This window comes from Dermacentor albipictus, chromosome 1 (genome assembly GCF_038994185.2).
Source record: "Dermacentor albipictus isolate Rhodes 1998 colony chromosome 1, USDA_Dalb.pri_finalv2, whole genome shotgun sequence".
NCBI lineage: Eukaryota > Metazoa > Arthropoda > Arachnida > Ixodida > Ixodidae > Dermacentor > Dermacentor albipictus.
This window is the reverse complement of record NC_091821.1, coordinates 512,884,777-512,907,428: the sequence shown is the minus strand read 5'-3', so window position 1 is coordinate 512,907,428 and position 22,652 is coordinate 512,884,777. Positions and strand designations below refer to the sequence as shown.

The window sequence follows — 22,652 nt, the reverse complement described above, 5'->3', positions numbered from 1 at the left end:
TGGATTCTCGCCGCATGCACTTTGTCCATGACCTGGTGAGCGGCCGCCGGAAATAGAGAGTTTCCTCGCGAATCGTCGCAATGTTGATCAGCGATGGCAGGAGCCCCGTTCGTCGTCTCCTGCTCGTTATAGGTCACCATCACCAAGCCAAGCCTCTACTAGCGGCGCTCCGAGACGCCGCTCGCCTAGGCCGGTGGGTCGGGAAAACTGAGTTCAGCGACCTCCGGAGGTGAGGCCACTGACGACGACCGTACGCAAGATCCTCCACTACGACGACAACGACGAAAACAGAATGACGCAGACGTACAGACGGAGTCGAACACCTTACGAGAGGCAGTAACGTCGCACATTCCTGTCACCATAGACGACGAAGAAATAATGGCGTTAATCGACACTGGAGCGGACACCTCAGTTATGAGCATGGACCTTGCCTGCAAGCTGAAGAAAGTTTCTACAGAGTGAATTGGGTCGCAGATTCGCACTGCAGGAGACCATCTGCTAACTCCGGTAGGAAGATGCACAGTGTGAGTGAGCATTCGTGGGTTTACGCACCTCGGAGATTCGTTATCCTCCCAAGCTGTTCGAGAGACCTAATTCTGGGAATGGACTTTCTGCAGGCTAATGGAACTGTGATTAACTTACAAAAGTCGCGGGTAATGTTTTCGACGGCGCAGGCCTTAGCAGGGAGCAGCACTGACGACACGTATGTCAACGCCTTGAGAATTGTTGACGAGAACATCACGGTGCCGCCAAGGAGCAGCATAGTGACCCTCGTAACCTGCGACGCGCGTATTCGACGGCTATGAGGGTACTGCCGAGGCAAATATCCCGCTGCTGCTCAAAAGACACATCTGCATCGCCCGGGGCCTTGTTCGAATACAGCATAAGTGCTCGCAAGTTTTGTTGACAAACTTCAGCCATGAGTATCAGCACGTCCCTCAAGGTACAGCTGTGGCATTCCTGAACGACATTGCTGACTTCTTTGACATAGGCATGTTACAAGTGACTTCACCGGACGCAACAACTCACGCCAGCCTGAATACCCGCGTCCACATTAATGCTGGCTTAGCAGATGTACAGAAGGATCAGCTGCTGGACCTACTAACAGAATTCTCCGGCTGTTTTTCCACGGAATCCAAAGTCCAGCGCACTTCCGTTACGCAACACGGGATCGTTACAGGGGAGTCGGTGTGGCCTGTTCGTCAGCATGCATATCGCGTGTCACCTATGGAGCGGGAGGCAATTAAGCGTCAAGTTCAAAAAATGCTACATGATGACGTCATCTAGCCGTCGACAAGTCCATGGGCATCGCCTGTCGTACTACTAAAAAAGAAAGACAACACACTCCGCTTCTGCGTTGACTATAGACAGCTTAACCGAGTCGCCAAACGCGACGTTTATCCCCTGCCATGGATTGATGACGCTTTGGACCGTCTGCCTCATGCTCAGTTCTTTACTTCGTTAGATCTAAAGTCAGGCAACTGGCAAATCGAAGTGGACGAGCGTGAGCGTGAAAAAACCGCCTTCGTGACTCCCGATGGGCTGTACGAATTTAAAGTGCTGCCTTTCGGTCTCTGTTCCGCTCCTGCTACGTTCCAACAAATGATGGACACTGTACTCGTTGGACTAAAGTGGCAGACGTGTCTAGTGAACCTAGACGACGTTGTTGTGTTTTCCAGCACGTTCGATGAACATCTTGCCCGGCTATGAAGTGTCCTTACCACAATACGCAAAGCCAACCACACCATCAAGCCTAAAAAGGTTACTTTGGCTTCCAGGAACTCAAGTTTCTAGGCCACGTGGTCAGCTCCCAAGGAGTACGACCAGACCCTGAAAAACTCGCTGCCGTTGCCGAGTTTCCTCGTTGTTGTAGCTTCGACGGGGTGGCAGGACGAAACGGTTACAGCACGAGGCCTAATGGCCGGGGCGCGCAGTGCCGCAAGAAAGAGCCGGACTGCTCCAATCGGGGACCAGACGAAGAATGCACTTTTATTTCTCCGAGGGGAAGCAGGAGGCAATTTACAGCCTTTGGCGCTGAGTGGCGCCCTGATGTAAAGACCCAAAACCGAAACCAGAAGTTAACACAGGATACCACACTCGTCCTAAAGACAAAAAGGCTGTTCAGTGGTAGACTGTTCAGTGGTACTACCGTCATTTCGTTGAAGGCTTCTCAAGGATTGCTTGAAGCGCTCACGAGACTGATGCGACAAGATGTGCCCTTTGCGTGGACGGAAGACCAAGAGCCGGCCTTCACCAAATTGCATAAACGCCTTCAATCCGCTCCAGTGCTGGCGCATTTTGATGACAACGTGGCAACTGAAATACACACATACGCCAGCAACGTAGGACTCGGGGCCATTCTGGTTCTATGGCAAGATGGCGCAGGACGTGTAGTTGCGTACGCGAGTCGTAGCCTGACAGAAGCAGAAGCTAATTATTCAACGACCAAAAAAGAATGCATAGCAGTCGTGTGGGCCATCAGCAAGTTCCGACCCTACTTATACGGCCGGCCATTTCGAGCGATCAGCGATCACCACTCGCACTGCTGGCTTGCCAATCTACAAGACCCGTCAGGTTGCCTCGCTCGTTGGAGCCTCCACCTCCAGGAATACGACATAACTGTTGTCTACAGATCTGGCCATAAGCATAGTGACGCTGACTGCTTGTCACGTTCTCCTATTCCCTTGACATCCTCCGACTTGGAGCTAAATTTGCCGTTTCTTGGTGTCATCGACGTGGTGTGCATGGCTGACTATCAACGTGCAGACTCGGAGCTGCTTCCAGTCATCCGATATCTTGAGGGAGCTGACGTTGTTGTCCCACGCCCACTTTCACGAGGATTGATGTCGTACTGCCTGCGAAGCGATGTCCTGTACAAGAAAAATTTCGAGAACAGCCAGGAAACGTTCCTTCTCGTCATTCCGATGGCACTGTGCGAGGAAGTTTTAGAGGCATGTCACGGCGATCCTTGTGCCGGCCACTTAGGCTTCGCGAGGACATTAGCGTGCATACGGCAAAAATACTAATGGCCACACCTATTTTTGTCGGTTCAGCGCTATGTGCGAATGTGCCGTGACTGTCAGAGGCGTCAAGTTCCACCCGTCAAGCCTGCCGGCCTCCTTCAGCCTTTGGATCCGTCTCTGGCACCGTTCCAGCAAGTGGGAATGGACCTTCTTGGGCCGTTCCCCACGTCATTCTTGCAAAATAAGTGGATAATCGTGGCAACTGACTATTTAACTCGCTATGCCGAGACGAACGCTGTGCCGCAGGGAATGGCTGCTGAATTCGCCAGCTTCTTCGTCCACAACATCGTGCTTCGCTACGGTGCACCCGCTGTACTCCTTAAGGCCGATCCACACGACGGACCAAGTCCGCGGGCCGCTAGGTCACGTGATGCGACGTCACGGACCGCCGCGGTCCGGTCCGGCGCAGAGCACATCCACACGGCGGACCGCCATAGCAGACGGCAGAGCAGACCAACCAGCTACACTCTCGGCCAGAGTGTTATCATTATCATTCCGGCTCGAGTCCCACAAAGCCAGGAACTGCTCAACGAGGCATACAAAATGAAAAAACATCCTCGTCACTCCAAGAGGACACGGTGTTTAAAAATATATCCGCTGCACGCACGTGTAGGCGGAACGGCGGACATGAAACGACTGGCTTGACTGGCTTTTGCTGAGCCGAAAACTAGATTGGATTTGGCTAGTACACTGTAATTTGGCTGAAGACACTCTGTTGCCGGACAACATTCGTTGGCTACGCCAAAATCGCTGCGGTTTGCATGCGGTCCGCCGCCAAAACGGAAGCGGGAAAAGCCTCGGCGATTTGTTGGACCGCGAGGGCCGCGGTCTTGCGCGGGCCAACGGCGGTACGCACGAACTGGTGATGTCCTATCACGTGATGCGCGGACCGCGGTCCAAAAGAGCAATTTGGTCCGTCGTGTGGATCGGCCTTTACTGATCGCGGTGCAGCGTTTACAGCGGAGTTATTGCAACAAGTCATCACACTGATGCACACCGACCACCGAAAGACCACAGCCTATCATCCCCAAACTAACAGCTTAACAGAGTGCCTAAACAGAACATTAGCCAACATGCTCTCCATGCACATTGATGTGGAACACAAAACATGGGAGGAAATTTTGCCGTACGTCACGTTTGCTTACAATACCGCTGTGCAGGAGACCACCGAGTTTACACCATTCGAGCTTGTTTACGGACATCGCGTTACAACCCCCTTAGACGCCATGCTCCCGGTACAGCACGGAACCACAAGGAATGACACCACTGAAGATTTCGTCGAGAAAGCCGAGGAAGCTCGCCAGCTTGCTCGGAATCGCATCCACACCCAGCAGAATACCGATGCCTACCGTTACAACTGGACCCGACGGAACGTCCAGTACTTACCAGGCGACCGCATGTGGGTGTGGACACCTATCCGACACCGTGGGCTCTCAGAGAAATTGTTGCGCCACTATTTCGTCCCCTATGAAGTTGTACGCCACCTCAGTGATGTTTACCACGAGGTAGTGCCTCAAAGATCTGATCGTGGTTCGAACCGACGCCGTCCCCGTGCTGAAGTCGTCCACGTAGTACGGATGAAGCCGTACTACGCAAGCGAGGGATAAGCAACCCTCACAAACTGCCTCAGCATTATGTACATTCCTGTATGTTTTTTTTTTGTCTTTTCATGTTGGCACTCTTACCCATAGTGCGCACCCGCTGCCCTTGAAGCGACCGGGCTGGTCGCTTTTGAGAGGGGAGCAATGATGCGAAATAAGTTTTCCTGCGATAACATGGGACCCTTAAGGCGAGAACGACGAAGTTCGTGGTTGCACGCCCGCCCTCCGAGGACCAGCCATCGCTAAAGGCAGACTTTTTTTGCCAATCTGGCAGTGGTAAACTGTTTTAGTTGTAATAGCTGAGTGATAATATCGCTCGAGGAAGGTTCTAGTGTAATCACTGGTGCCCATGGTTTCCAGGAACTACCACACAATTTGTGTTGCACATGCAATCTGATAATATAAGTTTCGGCGAGGACATACGCAACAGATAGAATGAACGATAACATTTGTGGAAGTTCCAAATCATGCAGGCCCATCTTGCACTGAGTGATAACATTTAACAGTTGCTAGTTGGTGAAAAGCGGTCACCGGAGAAACATAAACACGTACACGTGTGAATATTCTACAGAAACACTATCCAATTGTAGCAAGCAATGAGCACCTTAGAAAAGTGTTCCTGGATGTACCTAGAGTCGCATATCGCTGCAACAGAAACATTAAGGGTGTGTTAGCACTGGCAAAAGTAAAGCCTCAGTGAGGAAATAAATGCGCTGTGAAAAATTCAACACAAGGGCGCAGTGAGGGACACGGACAAGCGTTACACCCTTCTACTACTCCTACTACGTCCTACTATGTCCTTGTGTTGAATTTCACAGAGTACATTTATTTCCTCACAGTATGAACCAACTCGCCCAACGACAAGTCTTATTAACGCCTCAGTGCACCATCAAAATAGCAGCCTGTGCTTCTACCAATTATAAGACCTGCAAACACCTTCAAAAAAGTTACCATCATCATCATCATTTATTATTTCCTTAAGGGCCTCATGTGGGGTATTACATAAGGGGGAGGCAAAACAATAATACAAACATCGAAGGAATACTCATGTACAAAGCAAAAAAAGACAACAACTGAAAGGACACTAAAAGAACAGGTTTTTGCATAATTAGTTGCAAATATGAGTGGTTAGTAACTCTCGAAATTTCGAAGAGTTTCGCTCTACAACAATGGATTCCGGGAGCGAGCTCCATTGTTCTATTGCAGAGGGAAGGAAGGATTTGTTGAAAGCGTTTGTAGAACCATGAAGGTGTTGGATACATAAAGAATTGAATAGACGATGGGATGAGCGAATGGGTGGAAATAAAAGTGTGGAACGAAGGTCAGAAAAGTTATAGTACAATTTATGGAATAGGCAGAGTTGTGAAATTATGCGTCTTGATGCTAAAGGGGGAAGACCAATAGATAACTTCAAGTTAGTAATGCTGATAGTGTTGTCATAATTCGAATAATGGCTAATTAGTTCTGCAGAACTCCACAAGATGGAGGAAGGTTTATTACATAAAAGTTAGAACTGCAAGCGACTATACGCATGAAATCCAATACAGCCTGCCCTAGTTCAAACATTATCTGCATGTTGGAATGTTCACTGTGCCGCAAACAATATATTGGCGAAACCTCACAGCCAATTAATGTTAGACTATACGGGCACCGTGCGGACATGGCCAAGAAACTTCCTTATGCAGTGGCACAGCTCTTTTATCTCTGAGGAAACAATTTCGATGAAATTAAACTTTACATCCTACAGTCAAACTTCTGGTCTCCATGAGACAGAAAATACAGACAGTCATATCTCATTCACAAGCTTAATAGTACACCCAAACCAACAGGTATAAGTGTTTCAAAGGGAGCTCTTAAATGCATTCGCAATACTACTCAGACAAATATACCCAATAGACCTTATTTTTCAGGTTAGCTTATTTTTTGGGGGGACGTATGTGTATGGATGCTCTTGCAGTTTTGATTTGTACACTTTACCGAATCAGAGACCCCTAATACTTTTTCCATTGTAGCTATTCAAAGACTCTGACCGAACACAGCTTGCTACCAGGGACTCTTCTGCTCTCCCCACCTCTTTCAAATTCCAGAGAGATTTGTTGACTAGCTCCTGCTTTCTTAGAGAACCAAACACACCAGATCGGCTGCAGCTACCTACATTGGTAAATTCATTCCTAGTACTGGTTATCTCCACTTTTCTATAGAAACCAAGACAGTACCTCCCCTTTTCTATTGTTCAACGTTACTCGCACAACTCCAAACTTACCTTTGTCCCTCCCCCTCCTGTAATTTCCGATCTGTCTACTACCTTACAACTCCCGTCTACCCTTCCCCTCACCCTCTAAGGGTGGGGCAGAGTGCACCACGTGCACATTAAAATGTTGCTAAGGAAAGCAGTTGCTGCCCTGACAAAAACAAGTCCCCTTGTCAAAATGTTGGCTGAAAAGGATGTTCCTTTTTCGACCACTACTCATCATTTCAAGTTTCCATCTTCCTCTAAACGTGTCTTGTTGACAACCTGAAAACACCACTTAACAAGTTTAAATGCACAAGTTCACTGACCTGTGTGGGCAGTGCAGCAGCAGGTCGAGCACAAAGCGTGACCAGTCGGGGTCCACCAGCAGCTGTGACAGGGCCGAGGGCTGCAGGCTCAGTGCCAGCGTCAGTGTTTCCAGGGCCTCCTGGCACAGCTCTTCATCGGCCGCCTGGACCACAGCCGCTTTTTTAAATTACATTTCACAATAAAAATGCCTTCCTATTAAGGTATTATTGTAATTAAACACTCATTAATTTTATCACTTCTCTCCCTGCATTCTTTAAATGTCAATTCCCACGAGATCTTTGGCCACCATTTACATGCAGTGCTCACGACTTTGTCAACATGCTATGTTGACCCCGATGAAGCACTCTGTTTCTAGCAAAAACTACTGGGACTACGATGATGACCTGCTTAAAACTTGGTCTTTAGTTATGTTTGTTTCTGGCAGGTCAATGGGGGCACATGATAAACAGTTGGCATCAGCGTGCTTCCGTCCAGATTTGTGGACAACGGTTATGTCAAATTCCTGGAGTCTCAAACTCCATCGTGCGAGGCGTCTTGAATGGTTCTTTAAATTTGCCAGCCAACACAAGGCGTGGTCGTCACTTACGACATTAAAGGACCTGCCATAAAGGTAAGGGTAGAATTTCACGGTAGCTTAAATGATAGCAAGGCATTCCTTTTTTGTCATAGAATAATTGGCTTCCACTTTCAACAGCAACCGACTAGCATAAGCAATGACCCTTTCAAATCCGTCTTTCGTTTAGACTAGGACGGGGCCAAGGCCTAGGCTACTTGCGATGGCATGGATTTCGGTGTTGGCGTCTTCATCGCAATGAACTAGTACTGGTGGTGACTGCAGGTGTCAATTAAGCTCTTAAAATGCAGCATTTCCCACTTAAAATGTACGTCTGATTTCGTGAGAAAGGTTAATGGCTCCGCGACATGCAAAAAGTTTTGACGAAGCACCTGTAATAGGCACACAAGGTAAGAAATTTGTGCCCTTCTTTCTTGTCGGTGGGCTATGGAACGTTAGCGATGGCAGATGTCTTCTATGGATCAGGGTGGACTCCAGATTTGCTGATGACATGGTCTGGGAAGAGAAGTTCTTCGTAAGCAAAACGGCAGTTCTCGAGCTTCAGAGTGAATCCAGATAACTTGACTGCCCCTAGTACTGTCTGAAGCCACCTCAGGTGATCTTTGAAATTCGTGGCAAAGACTACAATGTCATCCAATTAGACAAGACAACTCTGCCACTTCTGTCCTGCCAAGACTGTGTCCATCACGCTCTGGAAACTTGCAGGCGTAGAGCAAAGCCCAAAAGGCATCACTTTGAACTTGAAGAGGCCATCTGGCATGATAAACGCAGTTTTCTCTCGATCGTTTTTGTTGGCTTCAATTTGCTGATAACACATCTCGAGGTCCATCAACAAAAAGTACTTAGCATTGCAGAGTCGGTCTAATGCGTCGTCTATCCGTGGAAGGGGGGTATACGTCTTTCTTGGTGATTTTGTTCAAGTGGCAATAATCGACCAGAAGTGCAGACTTCCATCCTTTTTCTTCACTAAGACCACAGGAGATGCCCACCGGCTTTTCAATGGCTGGATGATGTCATCACAAAAGCAAGTTACACTCAAAGCACAACAGAGCGGCGAATACAGTCGGCGATCGCGAAATCTGATCTGTGAGTCGAGCACGTCAGTTTTTATACATGAGTCATCAAATGTTCCCGAGTAATTGCTGGTGCCCGCGTGCCTTCCAGAAAGTACTACAGGAATCACGTCGTGCATGCAATCAGATTACACAAAGTTCAGTGACAAAAAACAGTGGACAGAACCATCGATAACATTAGAGAAACTTCCCATATATGCGGACACATTACGCACTTAGTGATAGATACCAGTTGTTAGACAGTGAAAAGCAGTCAGCTGAGAAGGATAAACAAGTGCACATGTCAATACAGTCGAACCTGTATAGTTGAACTTGTAGCAAAAAACTTGGTTAAATCACAAAATTCGTTAATTCGAGGTATTGGAGTTTGCAGAAACTTTTAAGGCATTAAAAAGAACTTAACGAATTTACAAACCATTCCTGGTGGATAGTATCTTGTTAGTTAAGCACTTAGAAACAAATTGCAGGAAGGCCGGGCTCTAATAGCACGGTTATGAGAGCCAGCGTGTGCAATGCAGATCACGCTGAGAGCAGTGCATCGATGGGGCTCATGGCGTCTGAGATTTGCATAAGTTGCACTGCATGGCGACAAAGATCTTGGGCGCTATAGCTACTAACTGCGCTTAGTGTCTGCAGCGGGTGCCTACAAATGAAAACAAAAGTGTAACAAAATAGGTACAGTCAAATCTCGTTACTAAGAACATCACATTAACGAATTTCTCAAATTTACGAATAATTAAAAAAAAAATTCCCACCAGATTGCCTATATCTTAAATGTAAAAATATTTCAGAACTATAGCGCATATCTCAGAATAACATACGTGATTTATTTTGCAAATCATATTGACCGCAAAAAAGACGGGGACATAGGAAGAAAACACATAAACAGCACAGGCGGTAGCTGTGCTACCGCCTGTGCGGTAGCATTAACTACCATCATCACCATGCCGCAGTAGCTATCATGATCACCATGTCGAATGCCAATTGATTCACCACAAACTTCACCACAAACTTCACGACAAAGGTTTGGCAATGTTCACGTGAGATCCAACGATGAATGCAGCTAGCAACGATGCCATGAAGAAGCGAAAGCAGTTTTCACTGCAGAACAAATCGGATATATTGCAGGAAATCGATGAAGGGAAAAAAACAAATCGATGTGTGCAGACAGCGTGGCATTGCCCCATCGCCTGTTGCGACCATTTCGAAAGACTGAGACAAGATTGTCAAGCTTCACTGGGAATCGCAACTCGCTCCTATGAGGAAATGGCTGCGACTGGGAAACTTTCAAAACGTGGACCGAGCTGCTCTCACGTGGTTCAATGATGCCAGACTGCAAAACATTCCCATGTCTGGCCTAACGCTCCAAGAAAAAACCCGCAAATTTGCCGATGCACTTATAACTGGGTTCGACGCCAGTACGGGTTGGCTTTTTTTGTTTCTGCCAAAGGAACGGAATAACTTGGCAGGTAGTCTTGGGTGAGGAAAAGGCTACTGAAAAAGAAGGCGCAGATTCCTGGTGCAATGATAATTTTCTGGAGGTGCCTTAATCATACTCTGAAGACGACATTTTAACGTGGATGAGGCCGCATGTTTTTATCAGCTCCTGCCAGATCGGACAATGGACTTCAAAGGGCAGCAGGGCAAAGGAGGGAAGAAGTCGCAGCTTTGCGTGACAGTCCTGCTCTGCTGCAACGCAACAGGCATGAAGAAAATTAAACCGCTTGTCATTGGCAAGTACACGAAGCCTCGCTGCATTAAAAGCGCCATGTGATTACTGTACGACTACTGTGCTAACAAACGAGCCTGGATGACCAAAAAATTATTTTTCGAGTCGCTTATCAAACTCGACGACCAAATGAGGAGGGATGACCGAAGAATTCTATTGGCTGTCGACAACTGCTCTGTTCACATTGTGAATGTTCGCTTGACACACGTTCGCTTGGAGTTTCTGCTTCTGAACAACACGTCCTTGCTGCAACTCCTGGACCAGGGCATTATAAAGAGTATGAAAGCAGAATTTCATAAGCGCATTGTGCAGGTGGTTGGTTATCAACCTCCGCCTAAAGCAGCCGACTGCAATATATATTCGTCAGGCAGCGGAACTGCTCACAGGAGCTTGGTGGAACTTGAGTGTCCATCATTAGAAACTGCTGACGAAAAGCAGGGCTTATGAAAGCGCTTGCGCAGCTTGAAGATGACCTGGAAGTGACCGACAACAACCCAGGAGACCTGTAGACCGAGGTTGCGGAACTGCTGCCCGCCGTCTCTTCCTTTGACGAATACGTAGAGAGCAGCAGCGCAACACTACCGGCAGCAGACCTGACAAGCGAAGAGATTGTTAACTGCGTTCGCGACGTCTTTAGTGACAATGACGACCCGAAAGAAGGTGACTGTGGGTCACTGAATACAAAAGATGAGATCGTGTCACACGTTAATGTTTTAAATTATGGGTTTTTATAAGGGGCATGGAACCGGCATGGCAGAAGCGGTGCCACTCATGTTTTTCTTGCTGCTTTTGCAGGCACATGGCACCTTAGCCTTTGAAGCAATCTTTTGGCGACGCCGTTTCATGTACGTCAACTACGAGTTATCCCTTTTGGTCTGGCATGTGCGTTGATGGATCAGCAAATGGAACTACGTCTGCTGCTCACGACGACGAATCGGCAAGCACCACCACTGACTTCGGCCGCTGTACCGTGCCGATCAAGGAACACTAGTGCAGTGATCGCCTTATCGTCATCCTACAAATACTGGGATCTGGCAGTCACCCAGAGGGGCGTGGAACCGGAATCGCAGAAGTGGGGCTGCTCATGTTTTTCTTGCTGCTTTTGCAGGTTAGTAATCGAGCTTGCATTGCTTTCGCACGCATTTTGTTTTGCCGGTTTCACCCCAAATGTTATTTGCTTGCCTGAAAACAACTCACTCGCAAGTGAAAGATTCTTCGCGTCATCGCTTTCGATTGTTGCGTCGTATTTGCTTTTATCTGTTGCTGCTACATTTAAGTGGCGACGTTGAGCTTAACCCTGGCCCGACCACTGCCGAAACTCTGCAGAGGCTCTTCGATGGTCAAGATGGCATTAAGGCCAAGTTATATGCAATAGAACTAACGCAAGTTGAAAGTAAATGTGCCATGAATGATCTCAGCACCTGCATAGCGTCTATAAAATCCAGAATATCTAGTATTGACCAAATTAACTGCACAGTTGAGGAATGTAAGAAATAATGTGAAGAACATCAGCGGATGCTGGGTTTAGTTATGGCGAAGGTACATCAGCGGATGCTGGGTTTAGTTATGGTGAAGGTAGACCATCTGGAGAACCAGAGGAGGCGTTGTAATTTGCTTTTTTTTGTGTAGAGGATACAAAACCCAACGAGTCAAGTGAGGACTCTGGAGAATGTGTAATTGACGTGTGTAAATCAAAATTAGGCATCCAATCAGTGAAAATGGCAAATGCTCACAGGCTGGGTAAATTCAAGACTGGTAGCAATCGTCCATTAATAGCGATTTTCATTTCATACGTTGAAAAGCAAAAGGTTTTGAAAAGCGCTTATAAATTCAAAGGAAGCAATGTCAGTATTTCAGAGGACTTTTCTCAGGATGTATGTAAAAAAAGAAAACGTCTATTGCAGTTCGCGAAATCGCAAGAACAAATGACGAAAAGATCAGTCTTAAGTACGACGCTCTTATTAAAAATGGTCAGCAGTACTTGTTTGGTGATGATACAAATGAGGTGGTACCAATAGTAAAAGACAAAACCGATACTTCAAAGGGAGTAGAACTGGTCGGGTGACGGTGTCGGCCTAATGCAATGCTTATTTCCTTTCTTGTAATTACCTGCCAAAGCATTAAGAACAAGGTTGATGAATTTGCATCTCTAGTTGACACGGTGAAGCCGTCTATTATTCTCGGTACAGAAGTATGGTTAGCAAATGAAGTTGCTGATGGTGAAGTATTCTCAGATCGCTCTATGAATGAATGAATGTGTGGTTTTTATTGGCGCAAGGGCTAGGTATGGCGAAAGAGCGCCATGCAAGTGTTAATGATTTTGCAGTGGAGTGATGGGTTCTATGGATTTGATGTGACGTGGTTGTAAAGGGGCCAAAAATATGGTCACTGTAAAGTGCGTAAAATGTATGTGTAATAAAATTATGCCGATGACAAATGACGCGTACTATGAGCATTAAGGTGCGTTGCAAAATAATGATACAATATAAAAAATGCATAAGTTTCTAAAATTCACTAGAGCACCGTGGCCTCATTAGAGCCCTGGAGACACAAGGGCCTGGAGGCATGTGCTATATAAAACAACTATCACAGGGGCACCCACTGGAAAGAGGATGCGCTGCGAATTTATTGGGCTCATAACGTGTAGGACAACCTCATTAAAAAAATTGAGGACTACTTTGGTGTTGAAAAATGGTTCCTTACCAAGAAACATACCTGGGTGAAGAGGTACGCAATAACAATATGCAAAAGGAAAATGTTTCTTTCAGATTCGGCTTTGCGACACTCCAAGAGGATGTGGAGGACGGTCAGCCTCTCACCACATCGACCACAGTTTGGCGGTTCATTTCCAGTAAGCAGAAAACTGTGTGTACCAAATATGTGCCCTATTCTGAGGCGGCAGAAAAGGGCATCTGTTCGCCGTGATTTTGTTGGGGAGGGCCAAAAACCTAACTGTGGCTTTATAACGTGCAGTTTATTGTTTATTTCTGCATTTCACATGCGTTGCCAGTGTTGTCGCAGTTTCTTACGCAAGAAAGGCTTCAGATCTGTGACAGGGACAGCAGCTGTAGGAAAAGTGTTTAGTGATGTGAGTGATGTGGCCATTTTATCAGCCAGTACATTACCCTCAATACCTCTATGGCCAGGTACCCAGCATATTATTACGTGTCTATGTGATACATAAATATTGCATAGGATCGAGTAAACTTCAATGAAAACAGGATTGGTATGGTTTTGTAAGGAAATTAGCGCTTTTACAAGACTTAACAAGTCTGTAAATACTATTGCTCTGTCGAGTTTTAATTTCTGTATATGTTTTACTGCAGACAGTACTGCATAGGATTCTGCAGTGAAGATACTTGTTAAAGGATTCAACATGTCAGATTCAGAAAATGAGGGACCAACAGCCGCATAAGATACACCAGCATGTGATTTTGACGCGTTTGTGTAGTATTCGGAGCAGCTGTACTTTGATTGAAGTTCCCGGAAAAGCATAGCAATTTCAACCTCAGGAGCGTGCTTTGTGACCTCTACAAAGGATATGTCAAAGTCTAACACCTGCCACTCCCAGGGTGGTAATAGCTTAGCTGGAGGCATTTGGCGATGTTCGAGAACTGGGACATCCATTTCCGCGCTAAGTTCTCTTGCACGCAGTGAGAAAGGAAGTCTCATAGAGGGTCTATTGAGAAAAAGTGTTTCACACGTCAAGTAATTAGCATGGATGTTCCTTATTTGAAGAACTTTAAGAAAATAGTTAAAGCTGATGTACGTTCTCTGAAAATGGAGTGACCGCTGATCTGACTCGGTAGGTATATAGACTTTCAACAGGGCTTGTTCTAAATGTGCCAGTGGCCAGGCGGATACCCAGATGATGAACGGGGTGGGTCTAACATCTTTAGCGTACTCGGTGCAGCAGAGTGATACACTACGGCACCATAATCTAATCGTGATCTAACTAGGCTCCTGTAAAGATTTAAGAGGCACCTCCTGTCGATACCCCATGTAGTGTGGGATAGAACTTTAAGTAAGATCATGGTTTTTAGACATTTTTCTTTAAGATATCTTATGTGTGAAATGAAAGTGAGCCTGGAGTCGAGAATAACACCTAGAAATTTGTGCTCTTTCTTGAAGGGAATTTGTTGTCCACCCAGTTATACACAGGGATCAGGTACCAGGCCTCTTTCTTGTGAAGAGAACACAAGAGCTTTTGTGCGGGTTGATTTTAAATTCATTTTGGTCTGCCCACTTGGACACCTTGTTTAAGCCCTGCTGTACCTGTCTTTCACACACTGTAAGGTTACAAGATGTGAAACCTATCTGTATATCATCTATGTAGACGGAATAAAAAATGGCCGGTGGCAGTGAAGGACGAAGTGTGTTCATTTTAATGATTAAGAGAGTGCAACTGAGTACTCCTCCCTGGGGTACACCTGTTTCCTGTATAAAAGGTCGCGACAATACGTTGCCGATTTTCACGGGGAAACTGCGATCCGAAAATAGCTTTCAATTATGTTCAGCATATTTCCACAGATGCCAATCTCCGACAGGTCTTGCAAAATCCCGTAACGCCATGCCGTGTCATACGCTTTTTCCATGTCAAGGAATATCGATAGGAAATACTGTCCATCTATAAATGCATCACGGATATTTCCTTCAATGCGCACCAGATGATTGGTTGTCGACCGCCCTTCTCTGAAGCCACACTGATAAGGATCGAGCATATCGTTGAGCTCAAGGAAATCTATAAGTCTGTGATTTATCATTTTTCGAAAAGCTTACACAGACAATTTGTTAGAGCTATCGGACGATAACTTGCCGCAGCGGCAAGTTTAGGGATGCTACTTTGTCGTTAGATTTTGACTCTGAGAGCGATGACGACACAAACCAGCCCGGAACATTGTCGGCTGCAGCCTGGCATGCCCAACTGTAGTGCTTGGAGTTGAATTTTAGTAGCGGAACACCTGTTCCATGAAAAATTGTGATTTTCTCGGAGACAGTGCCAATTACAGTCGAACCCAGCTATATCGAACTCGCAGAAAAATGCCTATAAGTTCGATATAGAGCACATTTCGATATAAGCCTGCTAAATAATTGGATGTCATAAAAGCACATACCATATATAAGATCACTTTATTGATGAAACTAGCTTAGTTTTGCATGCAATAGTCCTGCATTTTCTTCTGGTTGGGCAATTTCACTGCCTGCGACGCACGTACTTCTCCACATTGTCTAAGGAGTCGGAGCAGCTGAGGCTGCAACCTTCCACATTCACACAGAAGCACCGGACTAGGAAGTGCACCAATCACTTCGGAGGATGTGGGCAAAGGACCTTCGTTGCTTTCCTCATTGTGCCCACTTTCACTTGTGCTCGGTACGATGTCAGCAATGTAGTCTTCATTTTCTGGCTCTTCCATGGTTGCGATACCATTATCTGCACTCGAAAACTTGTCCACCGTTGATTCGTCAACAGCTTCCGTAAATTCTTACACCTCGCTCCAAACTTTGGCAACACCGGCAATGGCTTCATCACATTTATCAGAATTTACAGTAATCACCGAGCACGCAGAAGCCAGCACGTCTGAAGCAATTTTGCATGAACCACTTGAACATGGCCATGCGTACGCGTCGAGCACCATGGACACCGAGTCGAGAGTTTGGCCGCTTTAGCCCTAATCTCCCCCTTATTCTTCCAAGGTTGTGTTGAGAGTAACCCTCGGAATCTTGCACGCTACGGGGGCATCAGACTTCTCACCATGTTTGACCCGATTTATGATTTCGAGCTCGACGACAAAAGGCGAATTCCGCTGCTTCATCACGGCAACATTGCGGGAGAAGGCCCAGAAGGCACAAACACACTGAACCAGATAAGCAGCGAGACTGCTCGTACTTTCGCAATCTTACACGACGAGGGCACAAGAGCCTGTAATTGGCTGTTTGAGCAAGCACTGCGGGCGGGCCAGGATCATTTTTTGCAGGAGGGTGTCAACGGCTTGCCCGAGGCAGTGCGGTCACAGTAGGGATAGGAGTTGGATGGAGCTGCGCCATCGGGTTTGCCCGCCACCGTGAGGAAAAGCCAACTTCTGGGGGCACTTTTCTACTGCTTGAAGTTTGTTATATTGGGAGTCCCTGCAATTTTTGTTCTATGTAAGCATAATTTTTGCTACATATACTTATTGTGACTACACTATGTCCAGAAATTGTTTGATATATGAGAAAATTTGATGTACATGGGTTCGATATAGTCGGGTTCAACTGTAAAAGGCAATACATTTTGTATAGTATTTTTTGTTCATTATTTTTCTTGGTAAATACAAGCGTGTCTTTACAAACTTTGTTCAATTTTATTCCAAAATCTTGAGTGCGGCAATTTATGTCTTTTTTATGACATACATCTCGTTAATAAAAGTTTTACGAGTGAAAAGTACATTCATTCTGCTTTTTCTTTATGAATTACGTAAAATATTGAGTGCAGTAGTTCCTGCAGAAAGAAACATGGGGTGCCTACAAAAAACTCTCATTTTCCCCATTCCAGGGAAAGAGTTAAAGTACTCAGGAAACATGTTTGATTTACTTCTTAATGAGAGAGTCAACAGAGTGGGTGCTAAATGGAGGAATGTGCAGCCAAAATTAAATAAGGTGGTGATGAAATGAGGAAATTTGCAGGTGCAAACTGGAATAAGCTAGTGTGACAGGGGTAGTTGGAGTTCCCTGGAGACAACCGGAGATGCCCAGGGACTGTTAGAGGGCTGGATGATGCCACACTCCAGCATGTCGTCAATATACTGGACGATGACCCAGCGTTCAGCAGCCAACACACGATACGAACACTGGCACAATGGTGTTTGTTGACCGGTGTTGATACGGTGAATGACTGTGGACGCTCAGCCCAAGGATAGTTGGTCAATGTCAAATGAGGAACGAAAACGTTGGAGGAGCTTGATGATTTCTATGTGCTGCTCAGGTGTGAGTTCTGCTTCGACGGCACGAGCGAAGACGTCTACAGGGGCATCGGTCGCGGCGGGAGAAGTGACGGCACAATTCGGAAGTAATGCCGTATCACCAAACGTTGGTGGCCGGGAGAACGCAATCGAAAGGTTCAGAGGTACTCAGGCACTTGCCGCGGAGTAGGGATGATGGCCAGGCAGACAGATTGCACATGTAAAGGGCAGCAGAACCTTGGCAAAAAGTGACGACAGCAAACGGAAGCAGAAAGTTCCGGCAGTGCGCACAAGTGGCCGACGGCATAAACAGAACAGATGAGTTCGCAGCAGAGTTACATTACACAGGAACCAGAGCGGCGGAGAAAGGTGCGATATTGATGTCAGAGGCAGCAACAACTTTAGGAGAATGATGGTGTCAAGGTCAAAGCACGGTACTGATAACGTAAGTTTGGCACGAGCGCAGTAGATAAGAGCTTGATTGACAGATAGGAAATTTCATCCAGGAATAACGTCGTGCGAGAAACGAGATAGGACGACAAATTCAATAACATGCATAACGTTTTGAATGACGACTCGGGCTGTACACGATGCCGAAGGCTGAATGTGATGCGAGGTCGTTGTATGCAGAGGAAGAGAAGTAAGGGGAATGGTCACTTTGTTCAAATTGCGGCAAAGCTTCTCACTAATAATAGAAACGATGGCTCTGGTGTCAATAAGTGCGTGTACGGTGACGCTGTCTACGGACAGTTCAATTTCGTTCGTCAGGAAAGAATGAGGTCTTGAAATGTTCGACGGAAATGCAGTTCTTGCCTTTGGAACTGCGACTGTTAATTTTCCTCTCGGGCTCGGCTGGGTCGGCGAACCATTGGGGAAATGGATCGGCGATGTGGGAAAGGTGACCGAAGTGAACTGAAGAGGTGGCAACTGTAAGACGAGTCCGGAGAAAGATTACATAGGTCCTGACACGGAAGTTGAGCAGGCCTGTAGCTTGAGCTCACTGTCAGGTAAACGGTGTAAATGGTGGTTGCGATGGCGGCAGAATCGTGCTACATGGCCCAGAAATTGGCAAGAATAGCATAATGGCTGGTTATCAGGTATTCGCCACGGGTTGACGACAGGGGTGTCGGCGGCCAAGTAAGGGACGAGAATCGGTTGTGAAGGTGGTGGCGGCACATGGAAGGTACTGGTGGTCTGGTAGGCACCAGGAGGTGGCAGCGCCGTGGCAACTTGCGTCTGAATGATGTGATGAAGCAAAGGAGGCAAGGTTGTTGATGGCTTGTGTACCCTATTCGCCAGAGAGAGCTGGCATGTGACTTCCTGGCAGTTGAACTGCTTTATCTTCAGTATTAGGGCAGAGCTGTCGGCAGTGTCGTGGCCAAAATCCAACGGAGATAGATCTGTGGTGTCCAGCTGAGCAGCGCATGTTTATGCGCGCTGCTTGCGTAGTTCGTCGTACTGCTGACAAAGCTGTATGACCTAGGCAATCATCCGAGGACACTTCGTGACAAGCATCTAGAAGGCATGGTCCTTGATGCCTTTCAGATTGTGCTTGATCTTGTCAGCTTCCTCTATAGATGAGTTGACACGCTTGCAGAGCCAGAGCATGTCTTCAATGTAGCTGGTGAAGGTCTCGTACTGGCGTTGAGCTCGACCATGCAAGCGCTGCTCAGCGCGAAGCCGCTGTACGGCGGGACGGCCGAAGACTGCTGCGAAAGTTGTGAAAGTCGACCAGGTGGAAAAATTGTATTCGTGATCATGGAACCATAGATTGGTCACGCCAGTCAAGTAAAAGATCACATTTGTGAGCTTGGCGCGGTTGTCCCACATATTAGAGGCGCTTACACGGTTATATTTGGTGATCCAGTCTTCCATGTCGTGGTCGTTTGTGCTGCTAAATATAGCCGGATTGCGCCGACGGATGACGCCGGCGCAGATGATGGCCAGGGGCATGGGAGCAGCAGCCTGGAATGGTCCTGCATCATCCATTGCAATAGCTGGTGGTAGCATCCAACTGCAGAGTTCTAGGACATCAAAGAGGAATTCAGCAGCTCCACCAAATGCAATGGGGGTGTTCGCCTAGCAGCACTAGTTATACGTTTGTCGGGGTAGGCTGAAAAAGGTCGGTGCTATGGCAAAACGGGGAAGCAAGCGCTTCTCATCATCTTCTTCTCTCTCACCAGCACCATGGCCACTGCCCAGTGCCTTCAGTATACTAAGAACAGACTGGTACGACTTGTTAATTCAGCTGAGAGTGCGACTTTCTTACCCAACTGCCCCATAAAAAAAAAAAAGCGCCAGTTCAAGTCATCTGTAGCTGGTTAAAATACTATGCAAATGCGAATGAAAAACATTTATAATGCATGGTATAGCACGAATGATTTACGTTTTCCTTCAGTCAAGTTAAAATGCACCACCAAACACAGTCGCACTCCAAGGACACAGACATTGAAATGTATTGCTTTAGCTTGTCTTGCAGAACTACAAGAGAGCAGCCAAAAAATACATTATACAGTAATCCCTTGTTGTAACGACACCACTTTACTCGAAATATCGCTTTATTAAAAATTTGTTCCAGTCCTGACCCATATGCATGCATTTTAAGCCACATTACTCAAAGTGCACGAAGAGCTTGACTTGCTTAGAGCGAAGTGGCAAGGGGAAGCATTGACAGCGGTGACCCTTTTGCGCATGCAGTGTCAAATTATTACCGTCGCCGAATTTGTGTCATGCAGCCACAGCACAGGATAGAAAAATACCAAACCCACGACCGATGAATGCCTAGTAACGGGTACCAAGTGAGTGCCAACTGCTCCCAGCTTTTTACTGCCGAGTGAACGGAAGCTGTCAAATTCCATGGTGCAGTGCACCCAAACCGTTAATCTCAGTCACAATAGCATCGCTGGTGTCACCCGTGATAGAATCCACACGAAAATAAAGTTTTCGTGACACTTTACGATGCCAGAAAACCGTGGTCTCTTGGATGCTGAAAAGTGGCCAAAAGACCTTGGGTAGACTAGCGTCATAGTATTCCGTGGTCTGCACTCGACGAGGAAAGCTTTACTGCTCTATCCGGTGCTGAAACCTGATGAAAAGCACAAAATAAGTGTCTCTCTGATTGTAAGTGCCATGTTCGACGCGAGGAGCTACGTTAACGAATAGGGAAGACAATTTTAAGAAAGCTGGTCTAGAAATTTGCTTGTTGCTCCCCGTAATAGACCTGCATTGAAATAAAACACCACTCCTAGCTTCCTTGCACTTTTGACGGTACAAATCGACTGATAACTTGCCGAAAACAAAAAAAAATCTGAGCGAAGCAAGCGGCGAGTCAGGCTGTCAAGATGGTGGGTCATTGCAAGCTGGTGTTTCGCTGGCAATTTTCTCGAGGCGGTCATGCTCGATTCGTGCCATCCGACTTCAGACAAATGGTCTAAATGTGTGGTAGGGTCACTGAATTTTGTTCCTCGACATTTGTCAATGGCACGGACGTGACGGTGCACGAATGTCGACACTCGAACCATAAAATTAGCACAGTGTCGTCAACAACGGTGCGCTGAAAAACTCGCTTCGCAAACTTCATGGCTGCAGCGCCGTGATTATGCAAAACCGTTCAGTTTTCACGATCATGCTGCATACCTAAGATGAGTGGCTAATGGTTTTTTGAGCACAACAAACATAACCTCAGACTCGAGCTGCAGCTTTCACAGCGCTTTCCAGCACGATCCTCTCGTAGTCTTCCGTGACCTTCGCACCACTCTCTATAAAAGCGGCCCACTGCCTTTTCCTTGTCATTCACTCTCCAGTCTGCAAGCCGTTTGGACGCCAGTCACTCCTCTGACTCGCCTTCACGTCAACTCCTCGCCTTCTCGCCGTCAGTCTTGACGTCGCTGCTCTTCCAAAGCTGCCCTCTTCAGGCCTGCCCTCCCAAGCACAATTTTTCACCAACGATTGCCCTTCAGCGGTTCCTGCTTCTTGGTCTCTACAACTCCGATCGCCTGCCTTCTGCTACATGCGAAGCTGATACCAAGCCCACCATTGCAACAATAGCCAGACGAGGAAAGCAAGATGCGTTGATGACGTTTTGAAGCTTCTGCCTTCTGCGTCGCCCACCGCGTTCAGTCACTTCGGCGCCGATGGCAAGTGTGTTTGGATCCGTGCTGCAGACCATGTGATTGTGCGTAATTCGGAGTGCTTCGTTAGGCGTGCCTCGCGTGTGCTTTTGTGTCTACAAACGAGAAGAGAGGGGGTTAACCGAAGGTCCCAATTTTTATTAGTCAAAGCCAAGAAACACTGACACCAAGGACAACATAGGGGAAATTACTTGTGCTTAATAAATGAAAAGAAACGATAAATTAGTGGATATTAGAGTGGATGAAAAAACAACTTGCCGCAGGTGGGAACCGAACCCACAACTTTCACATTTCGCGTGCGATGCTCCATCAATTGAGCTACTGCGGCGCTGTTTCCCCATTTACTTTCTTGGGTATTTATGTGTCCTAGTAGAACCCTGGGTGTGTTAGCCAGCGCCACTACTCACATTCCTTGGTGGTGGACGTGGAACGTCCTTTTTGCCGCAGGCGTCACGAGAACGTGATCTTTTTGGGTGAAGGCAATTGGTCAATAAACCCACACATGCTACCTGAAGGCATCAATGTTGCCGGATTCGAGACCCTCGTTATGCAATAAACGAGAAGAGAGGGGGTTAACCGATGGTCCTGATTTTTATTAGTCATATCATAAGCCAACAAATACTGACGCGAAATCCTAAGGTTGTGGGTTCGGTACCCACCTGCGGCAAGTTGTTTTTTCATCCACTCTAATTTCCATTAATTTATCGTTTTTTTATTTTCATTTATTAGGCACAAGTAATTTTCCCTATGTTGTCCTTGGTGTCATGCAGTGTTTGTTGGCTTACGATATTGTCACAAGCTGTCATGAACCACGCCTGCCGCGCAGACAACCAGATGAAAGACAGAAGAGAACGACGTTGGCCAAGCTGCCGCGAGACCGCTCTTCAACAACCGCACGCCTATAAACCAGATTCATATGGTTCTGCATTAAACACCTCGTGTGTAACATTTGGTGGAGGTGCGGGGTAACTCCCACGACCTACAACGGAGGCACCAGCACAAGAGCTACGCCGAAGCCGTCGCC

General features: G+C 46.9%; 1 protein-coding gene across 7 annotated transcripts in view; it reads right to left on the bottom strand.

The window, feature by feature from the left end:
- The window catches only part of faf (ubiquitin carboxyl-terminal hydrolase-like faf), a 758,782-nt gene that overhangs the window by 191,481 nt on the left and 544,649 nt on the right, over window positions 1-22,652 (bottom strand). For all 7 annotated transcript variants that reach the window (XM_065437146.1, XM_065437151.1, XM_070532615.1 and 4 more), the window contains one exon: window positions 7,184-7,326. In XM_065437146.1, coding sequence (XP_065293218.1) covers window positions 7,184-7,326 — 143 coding nt within the window. The remainder of the gene's footprint in view (window positions 1-7,183; window positions 7,327-22,652) is intronic.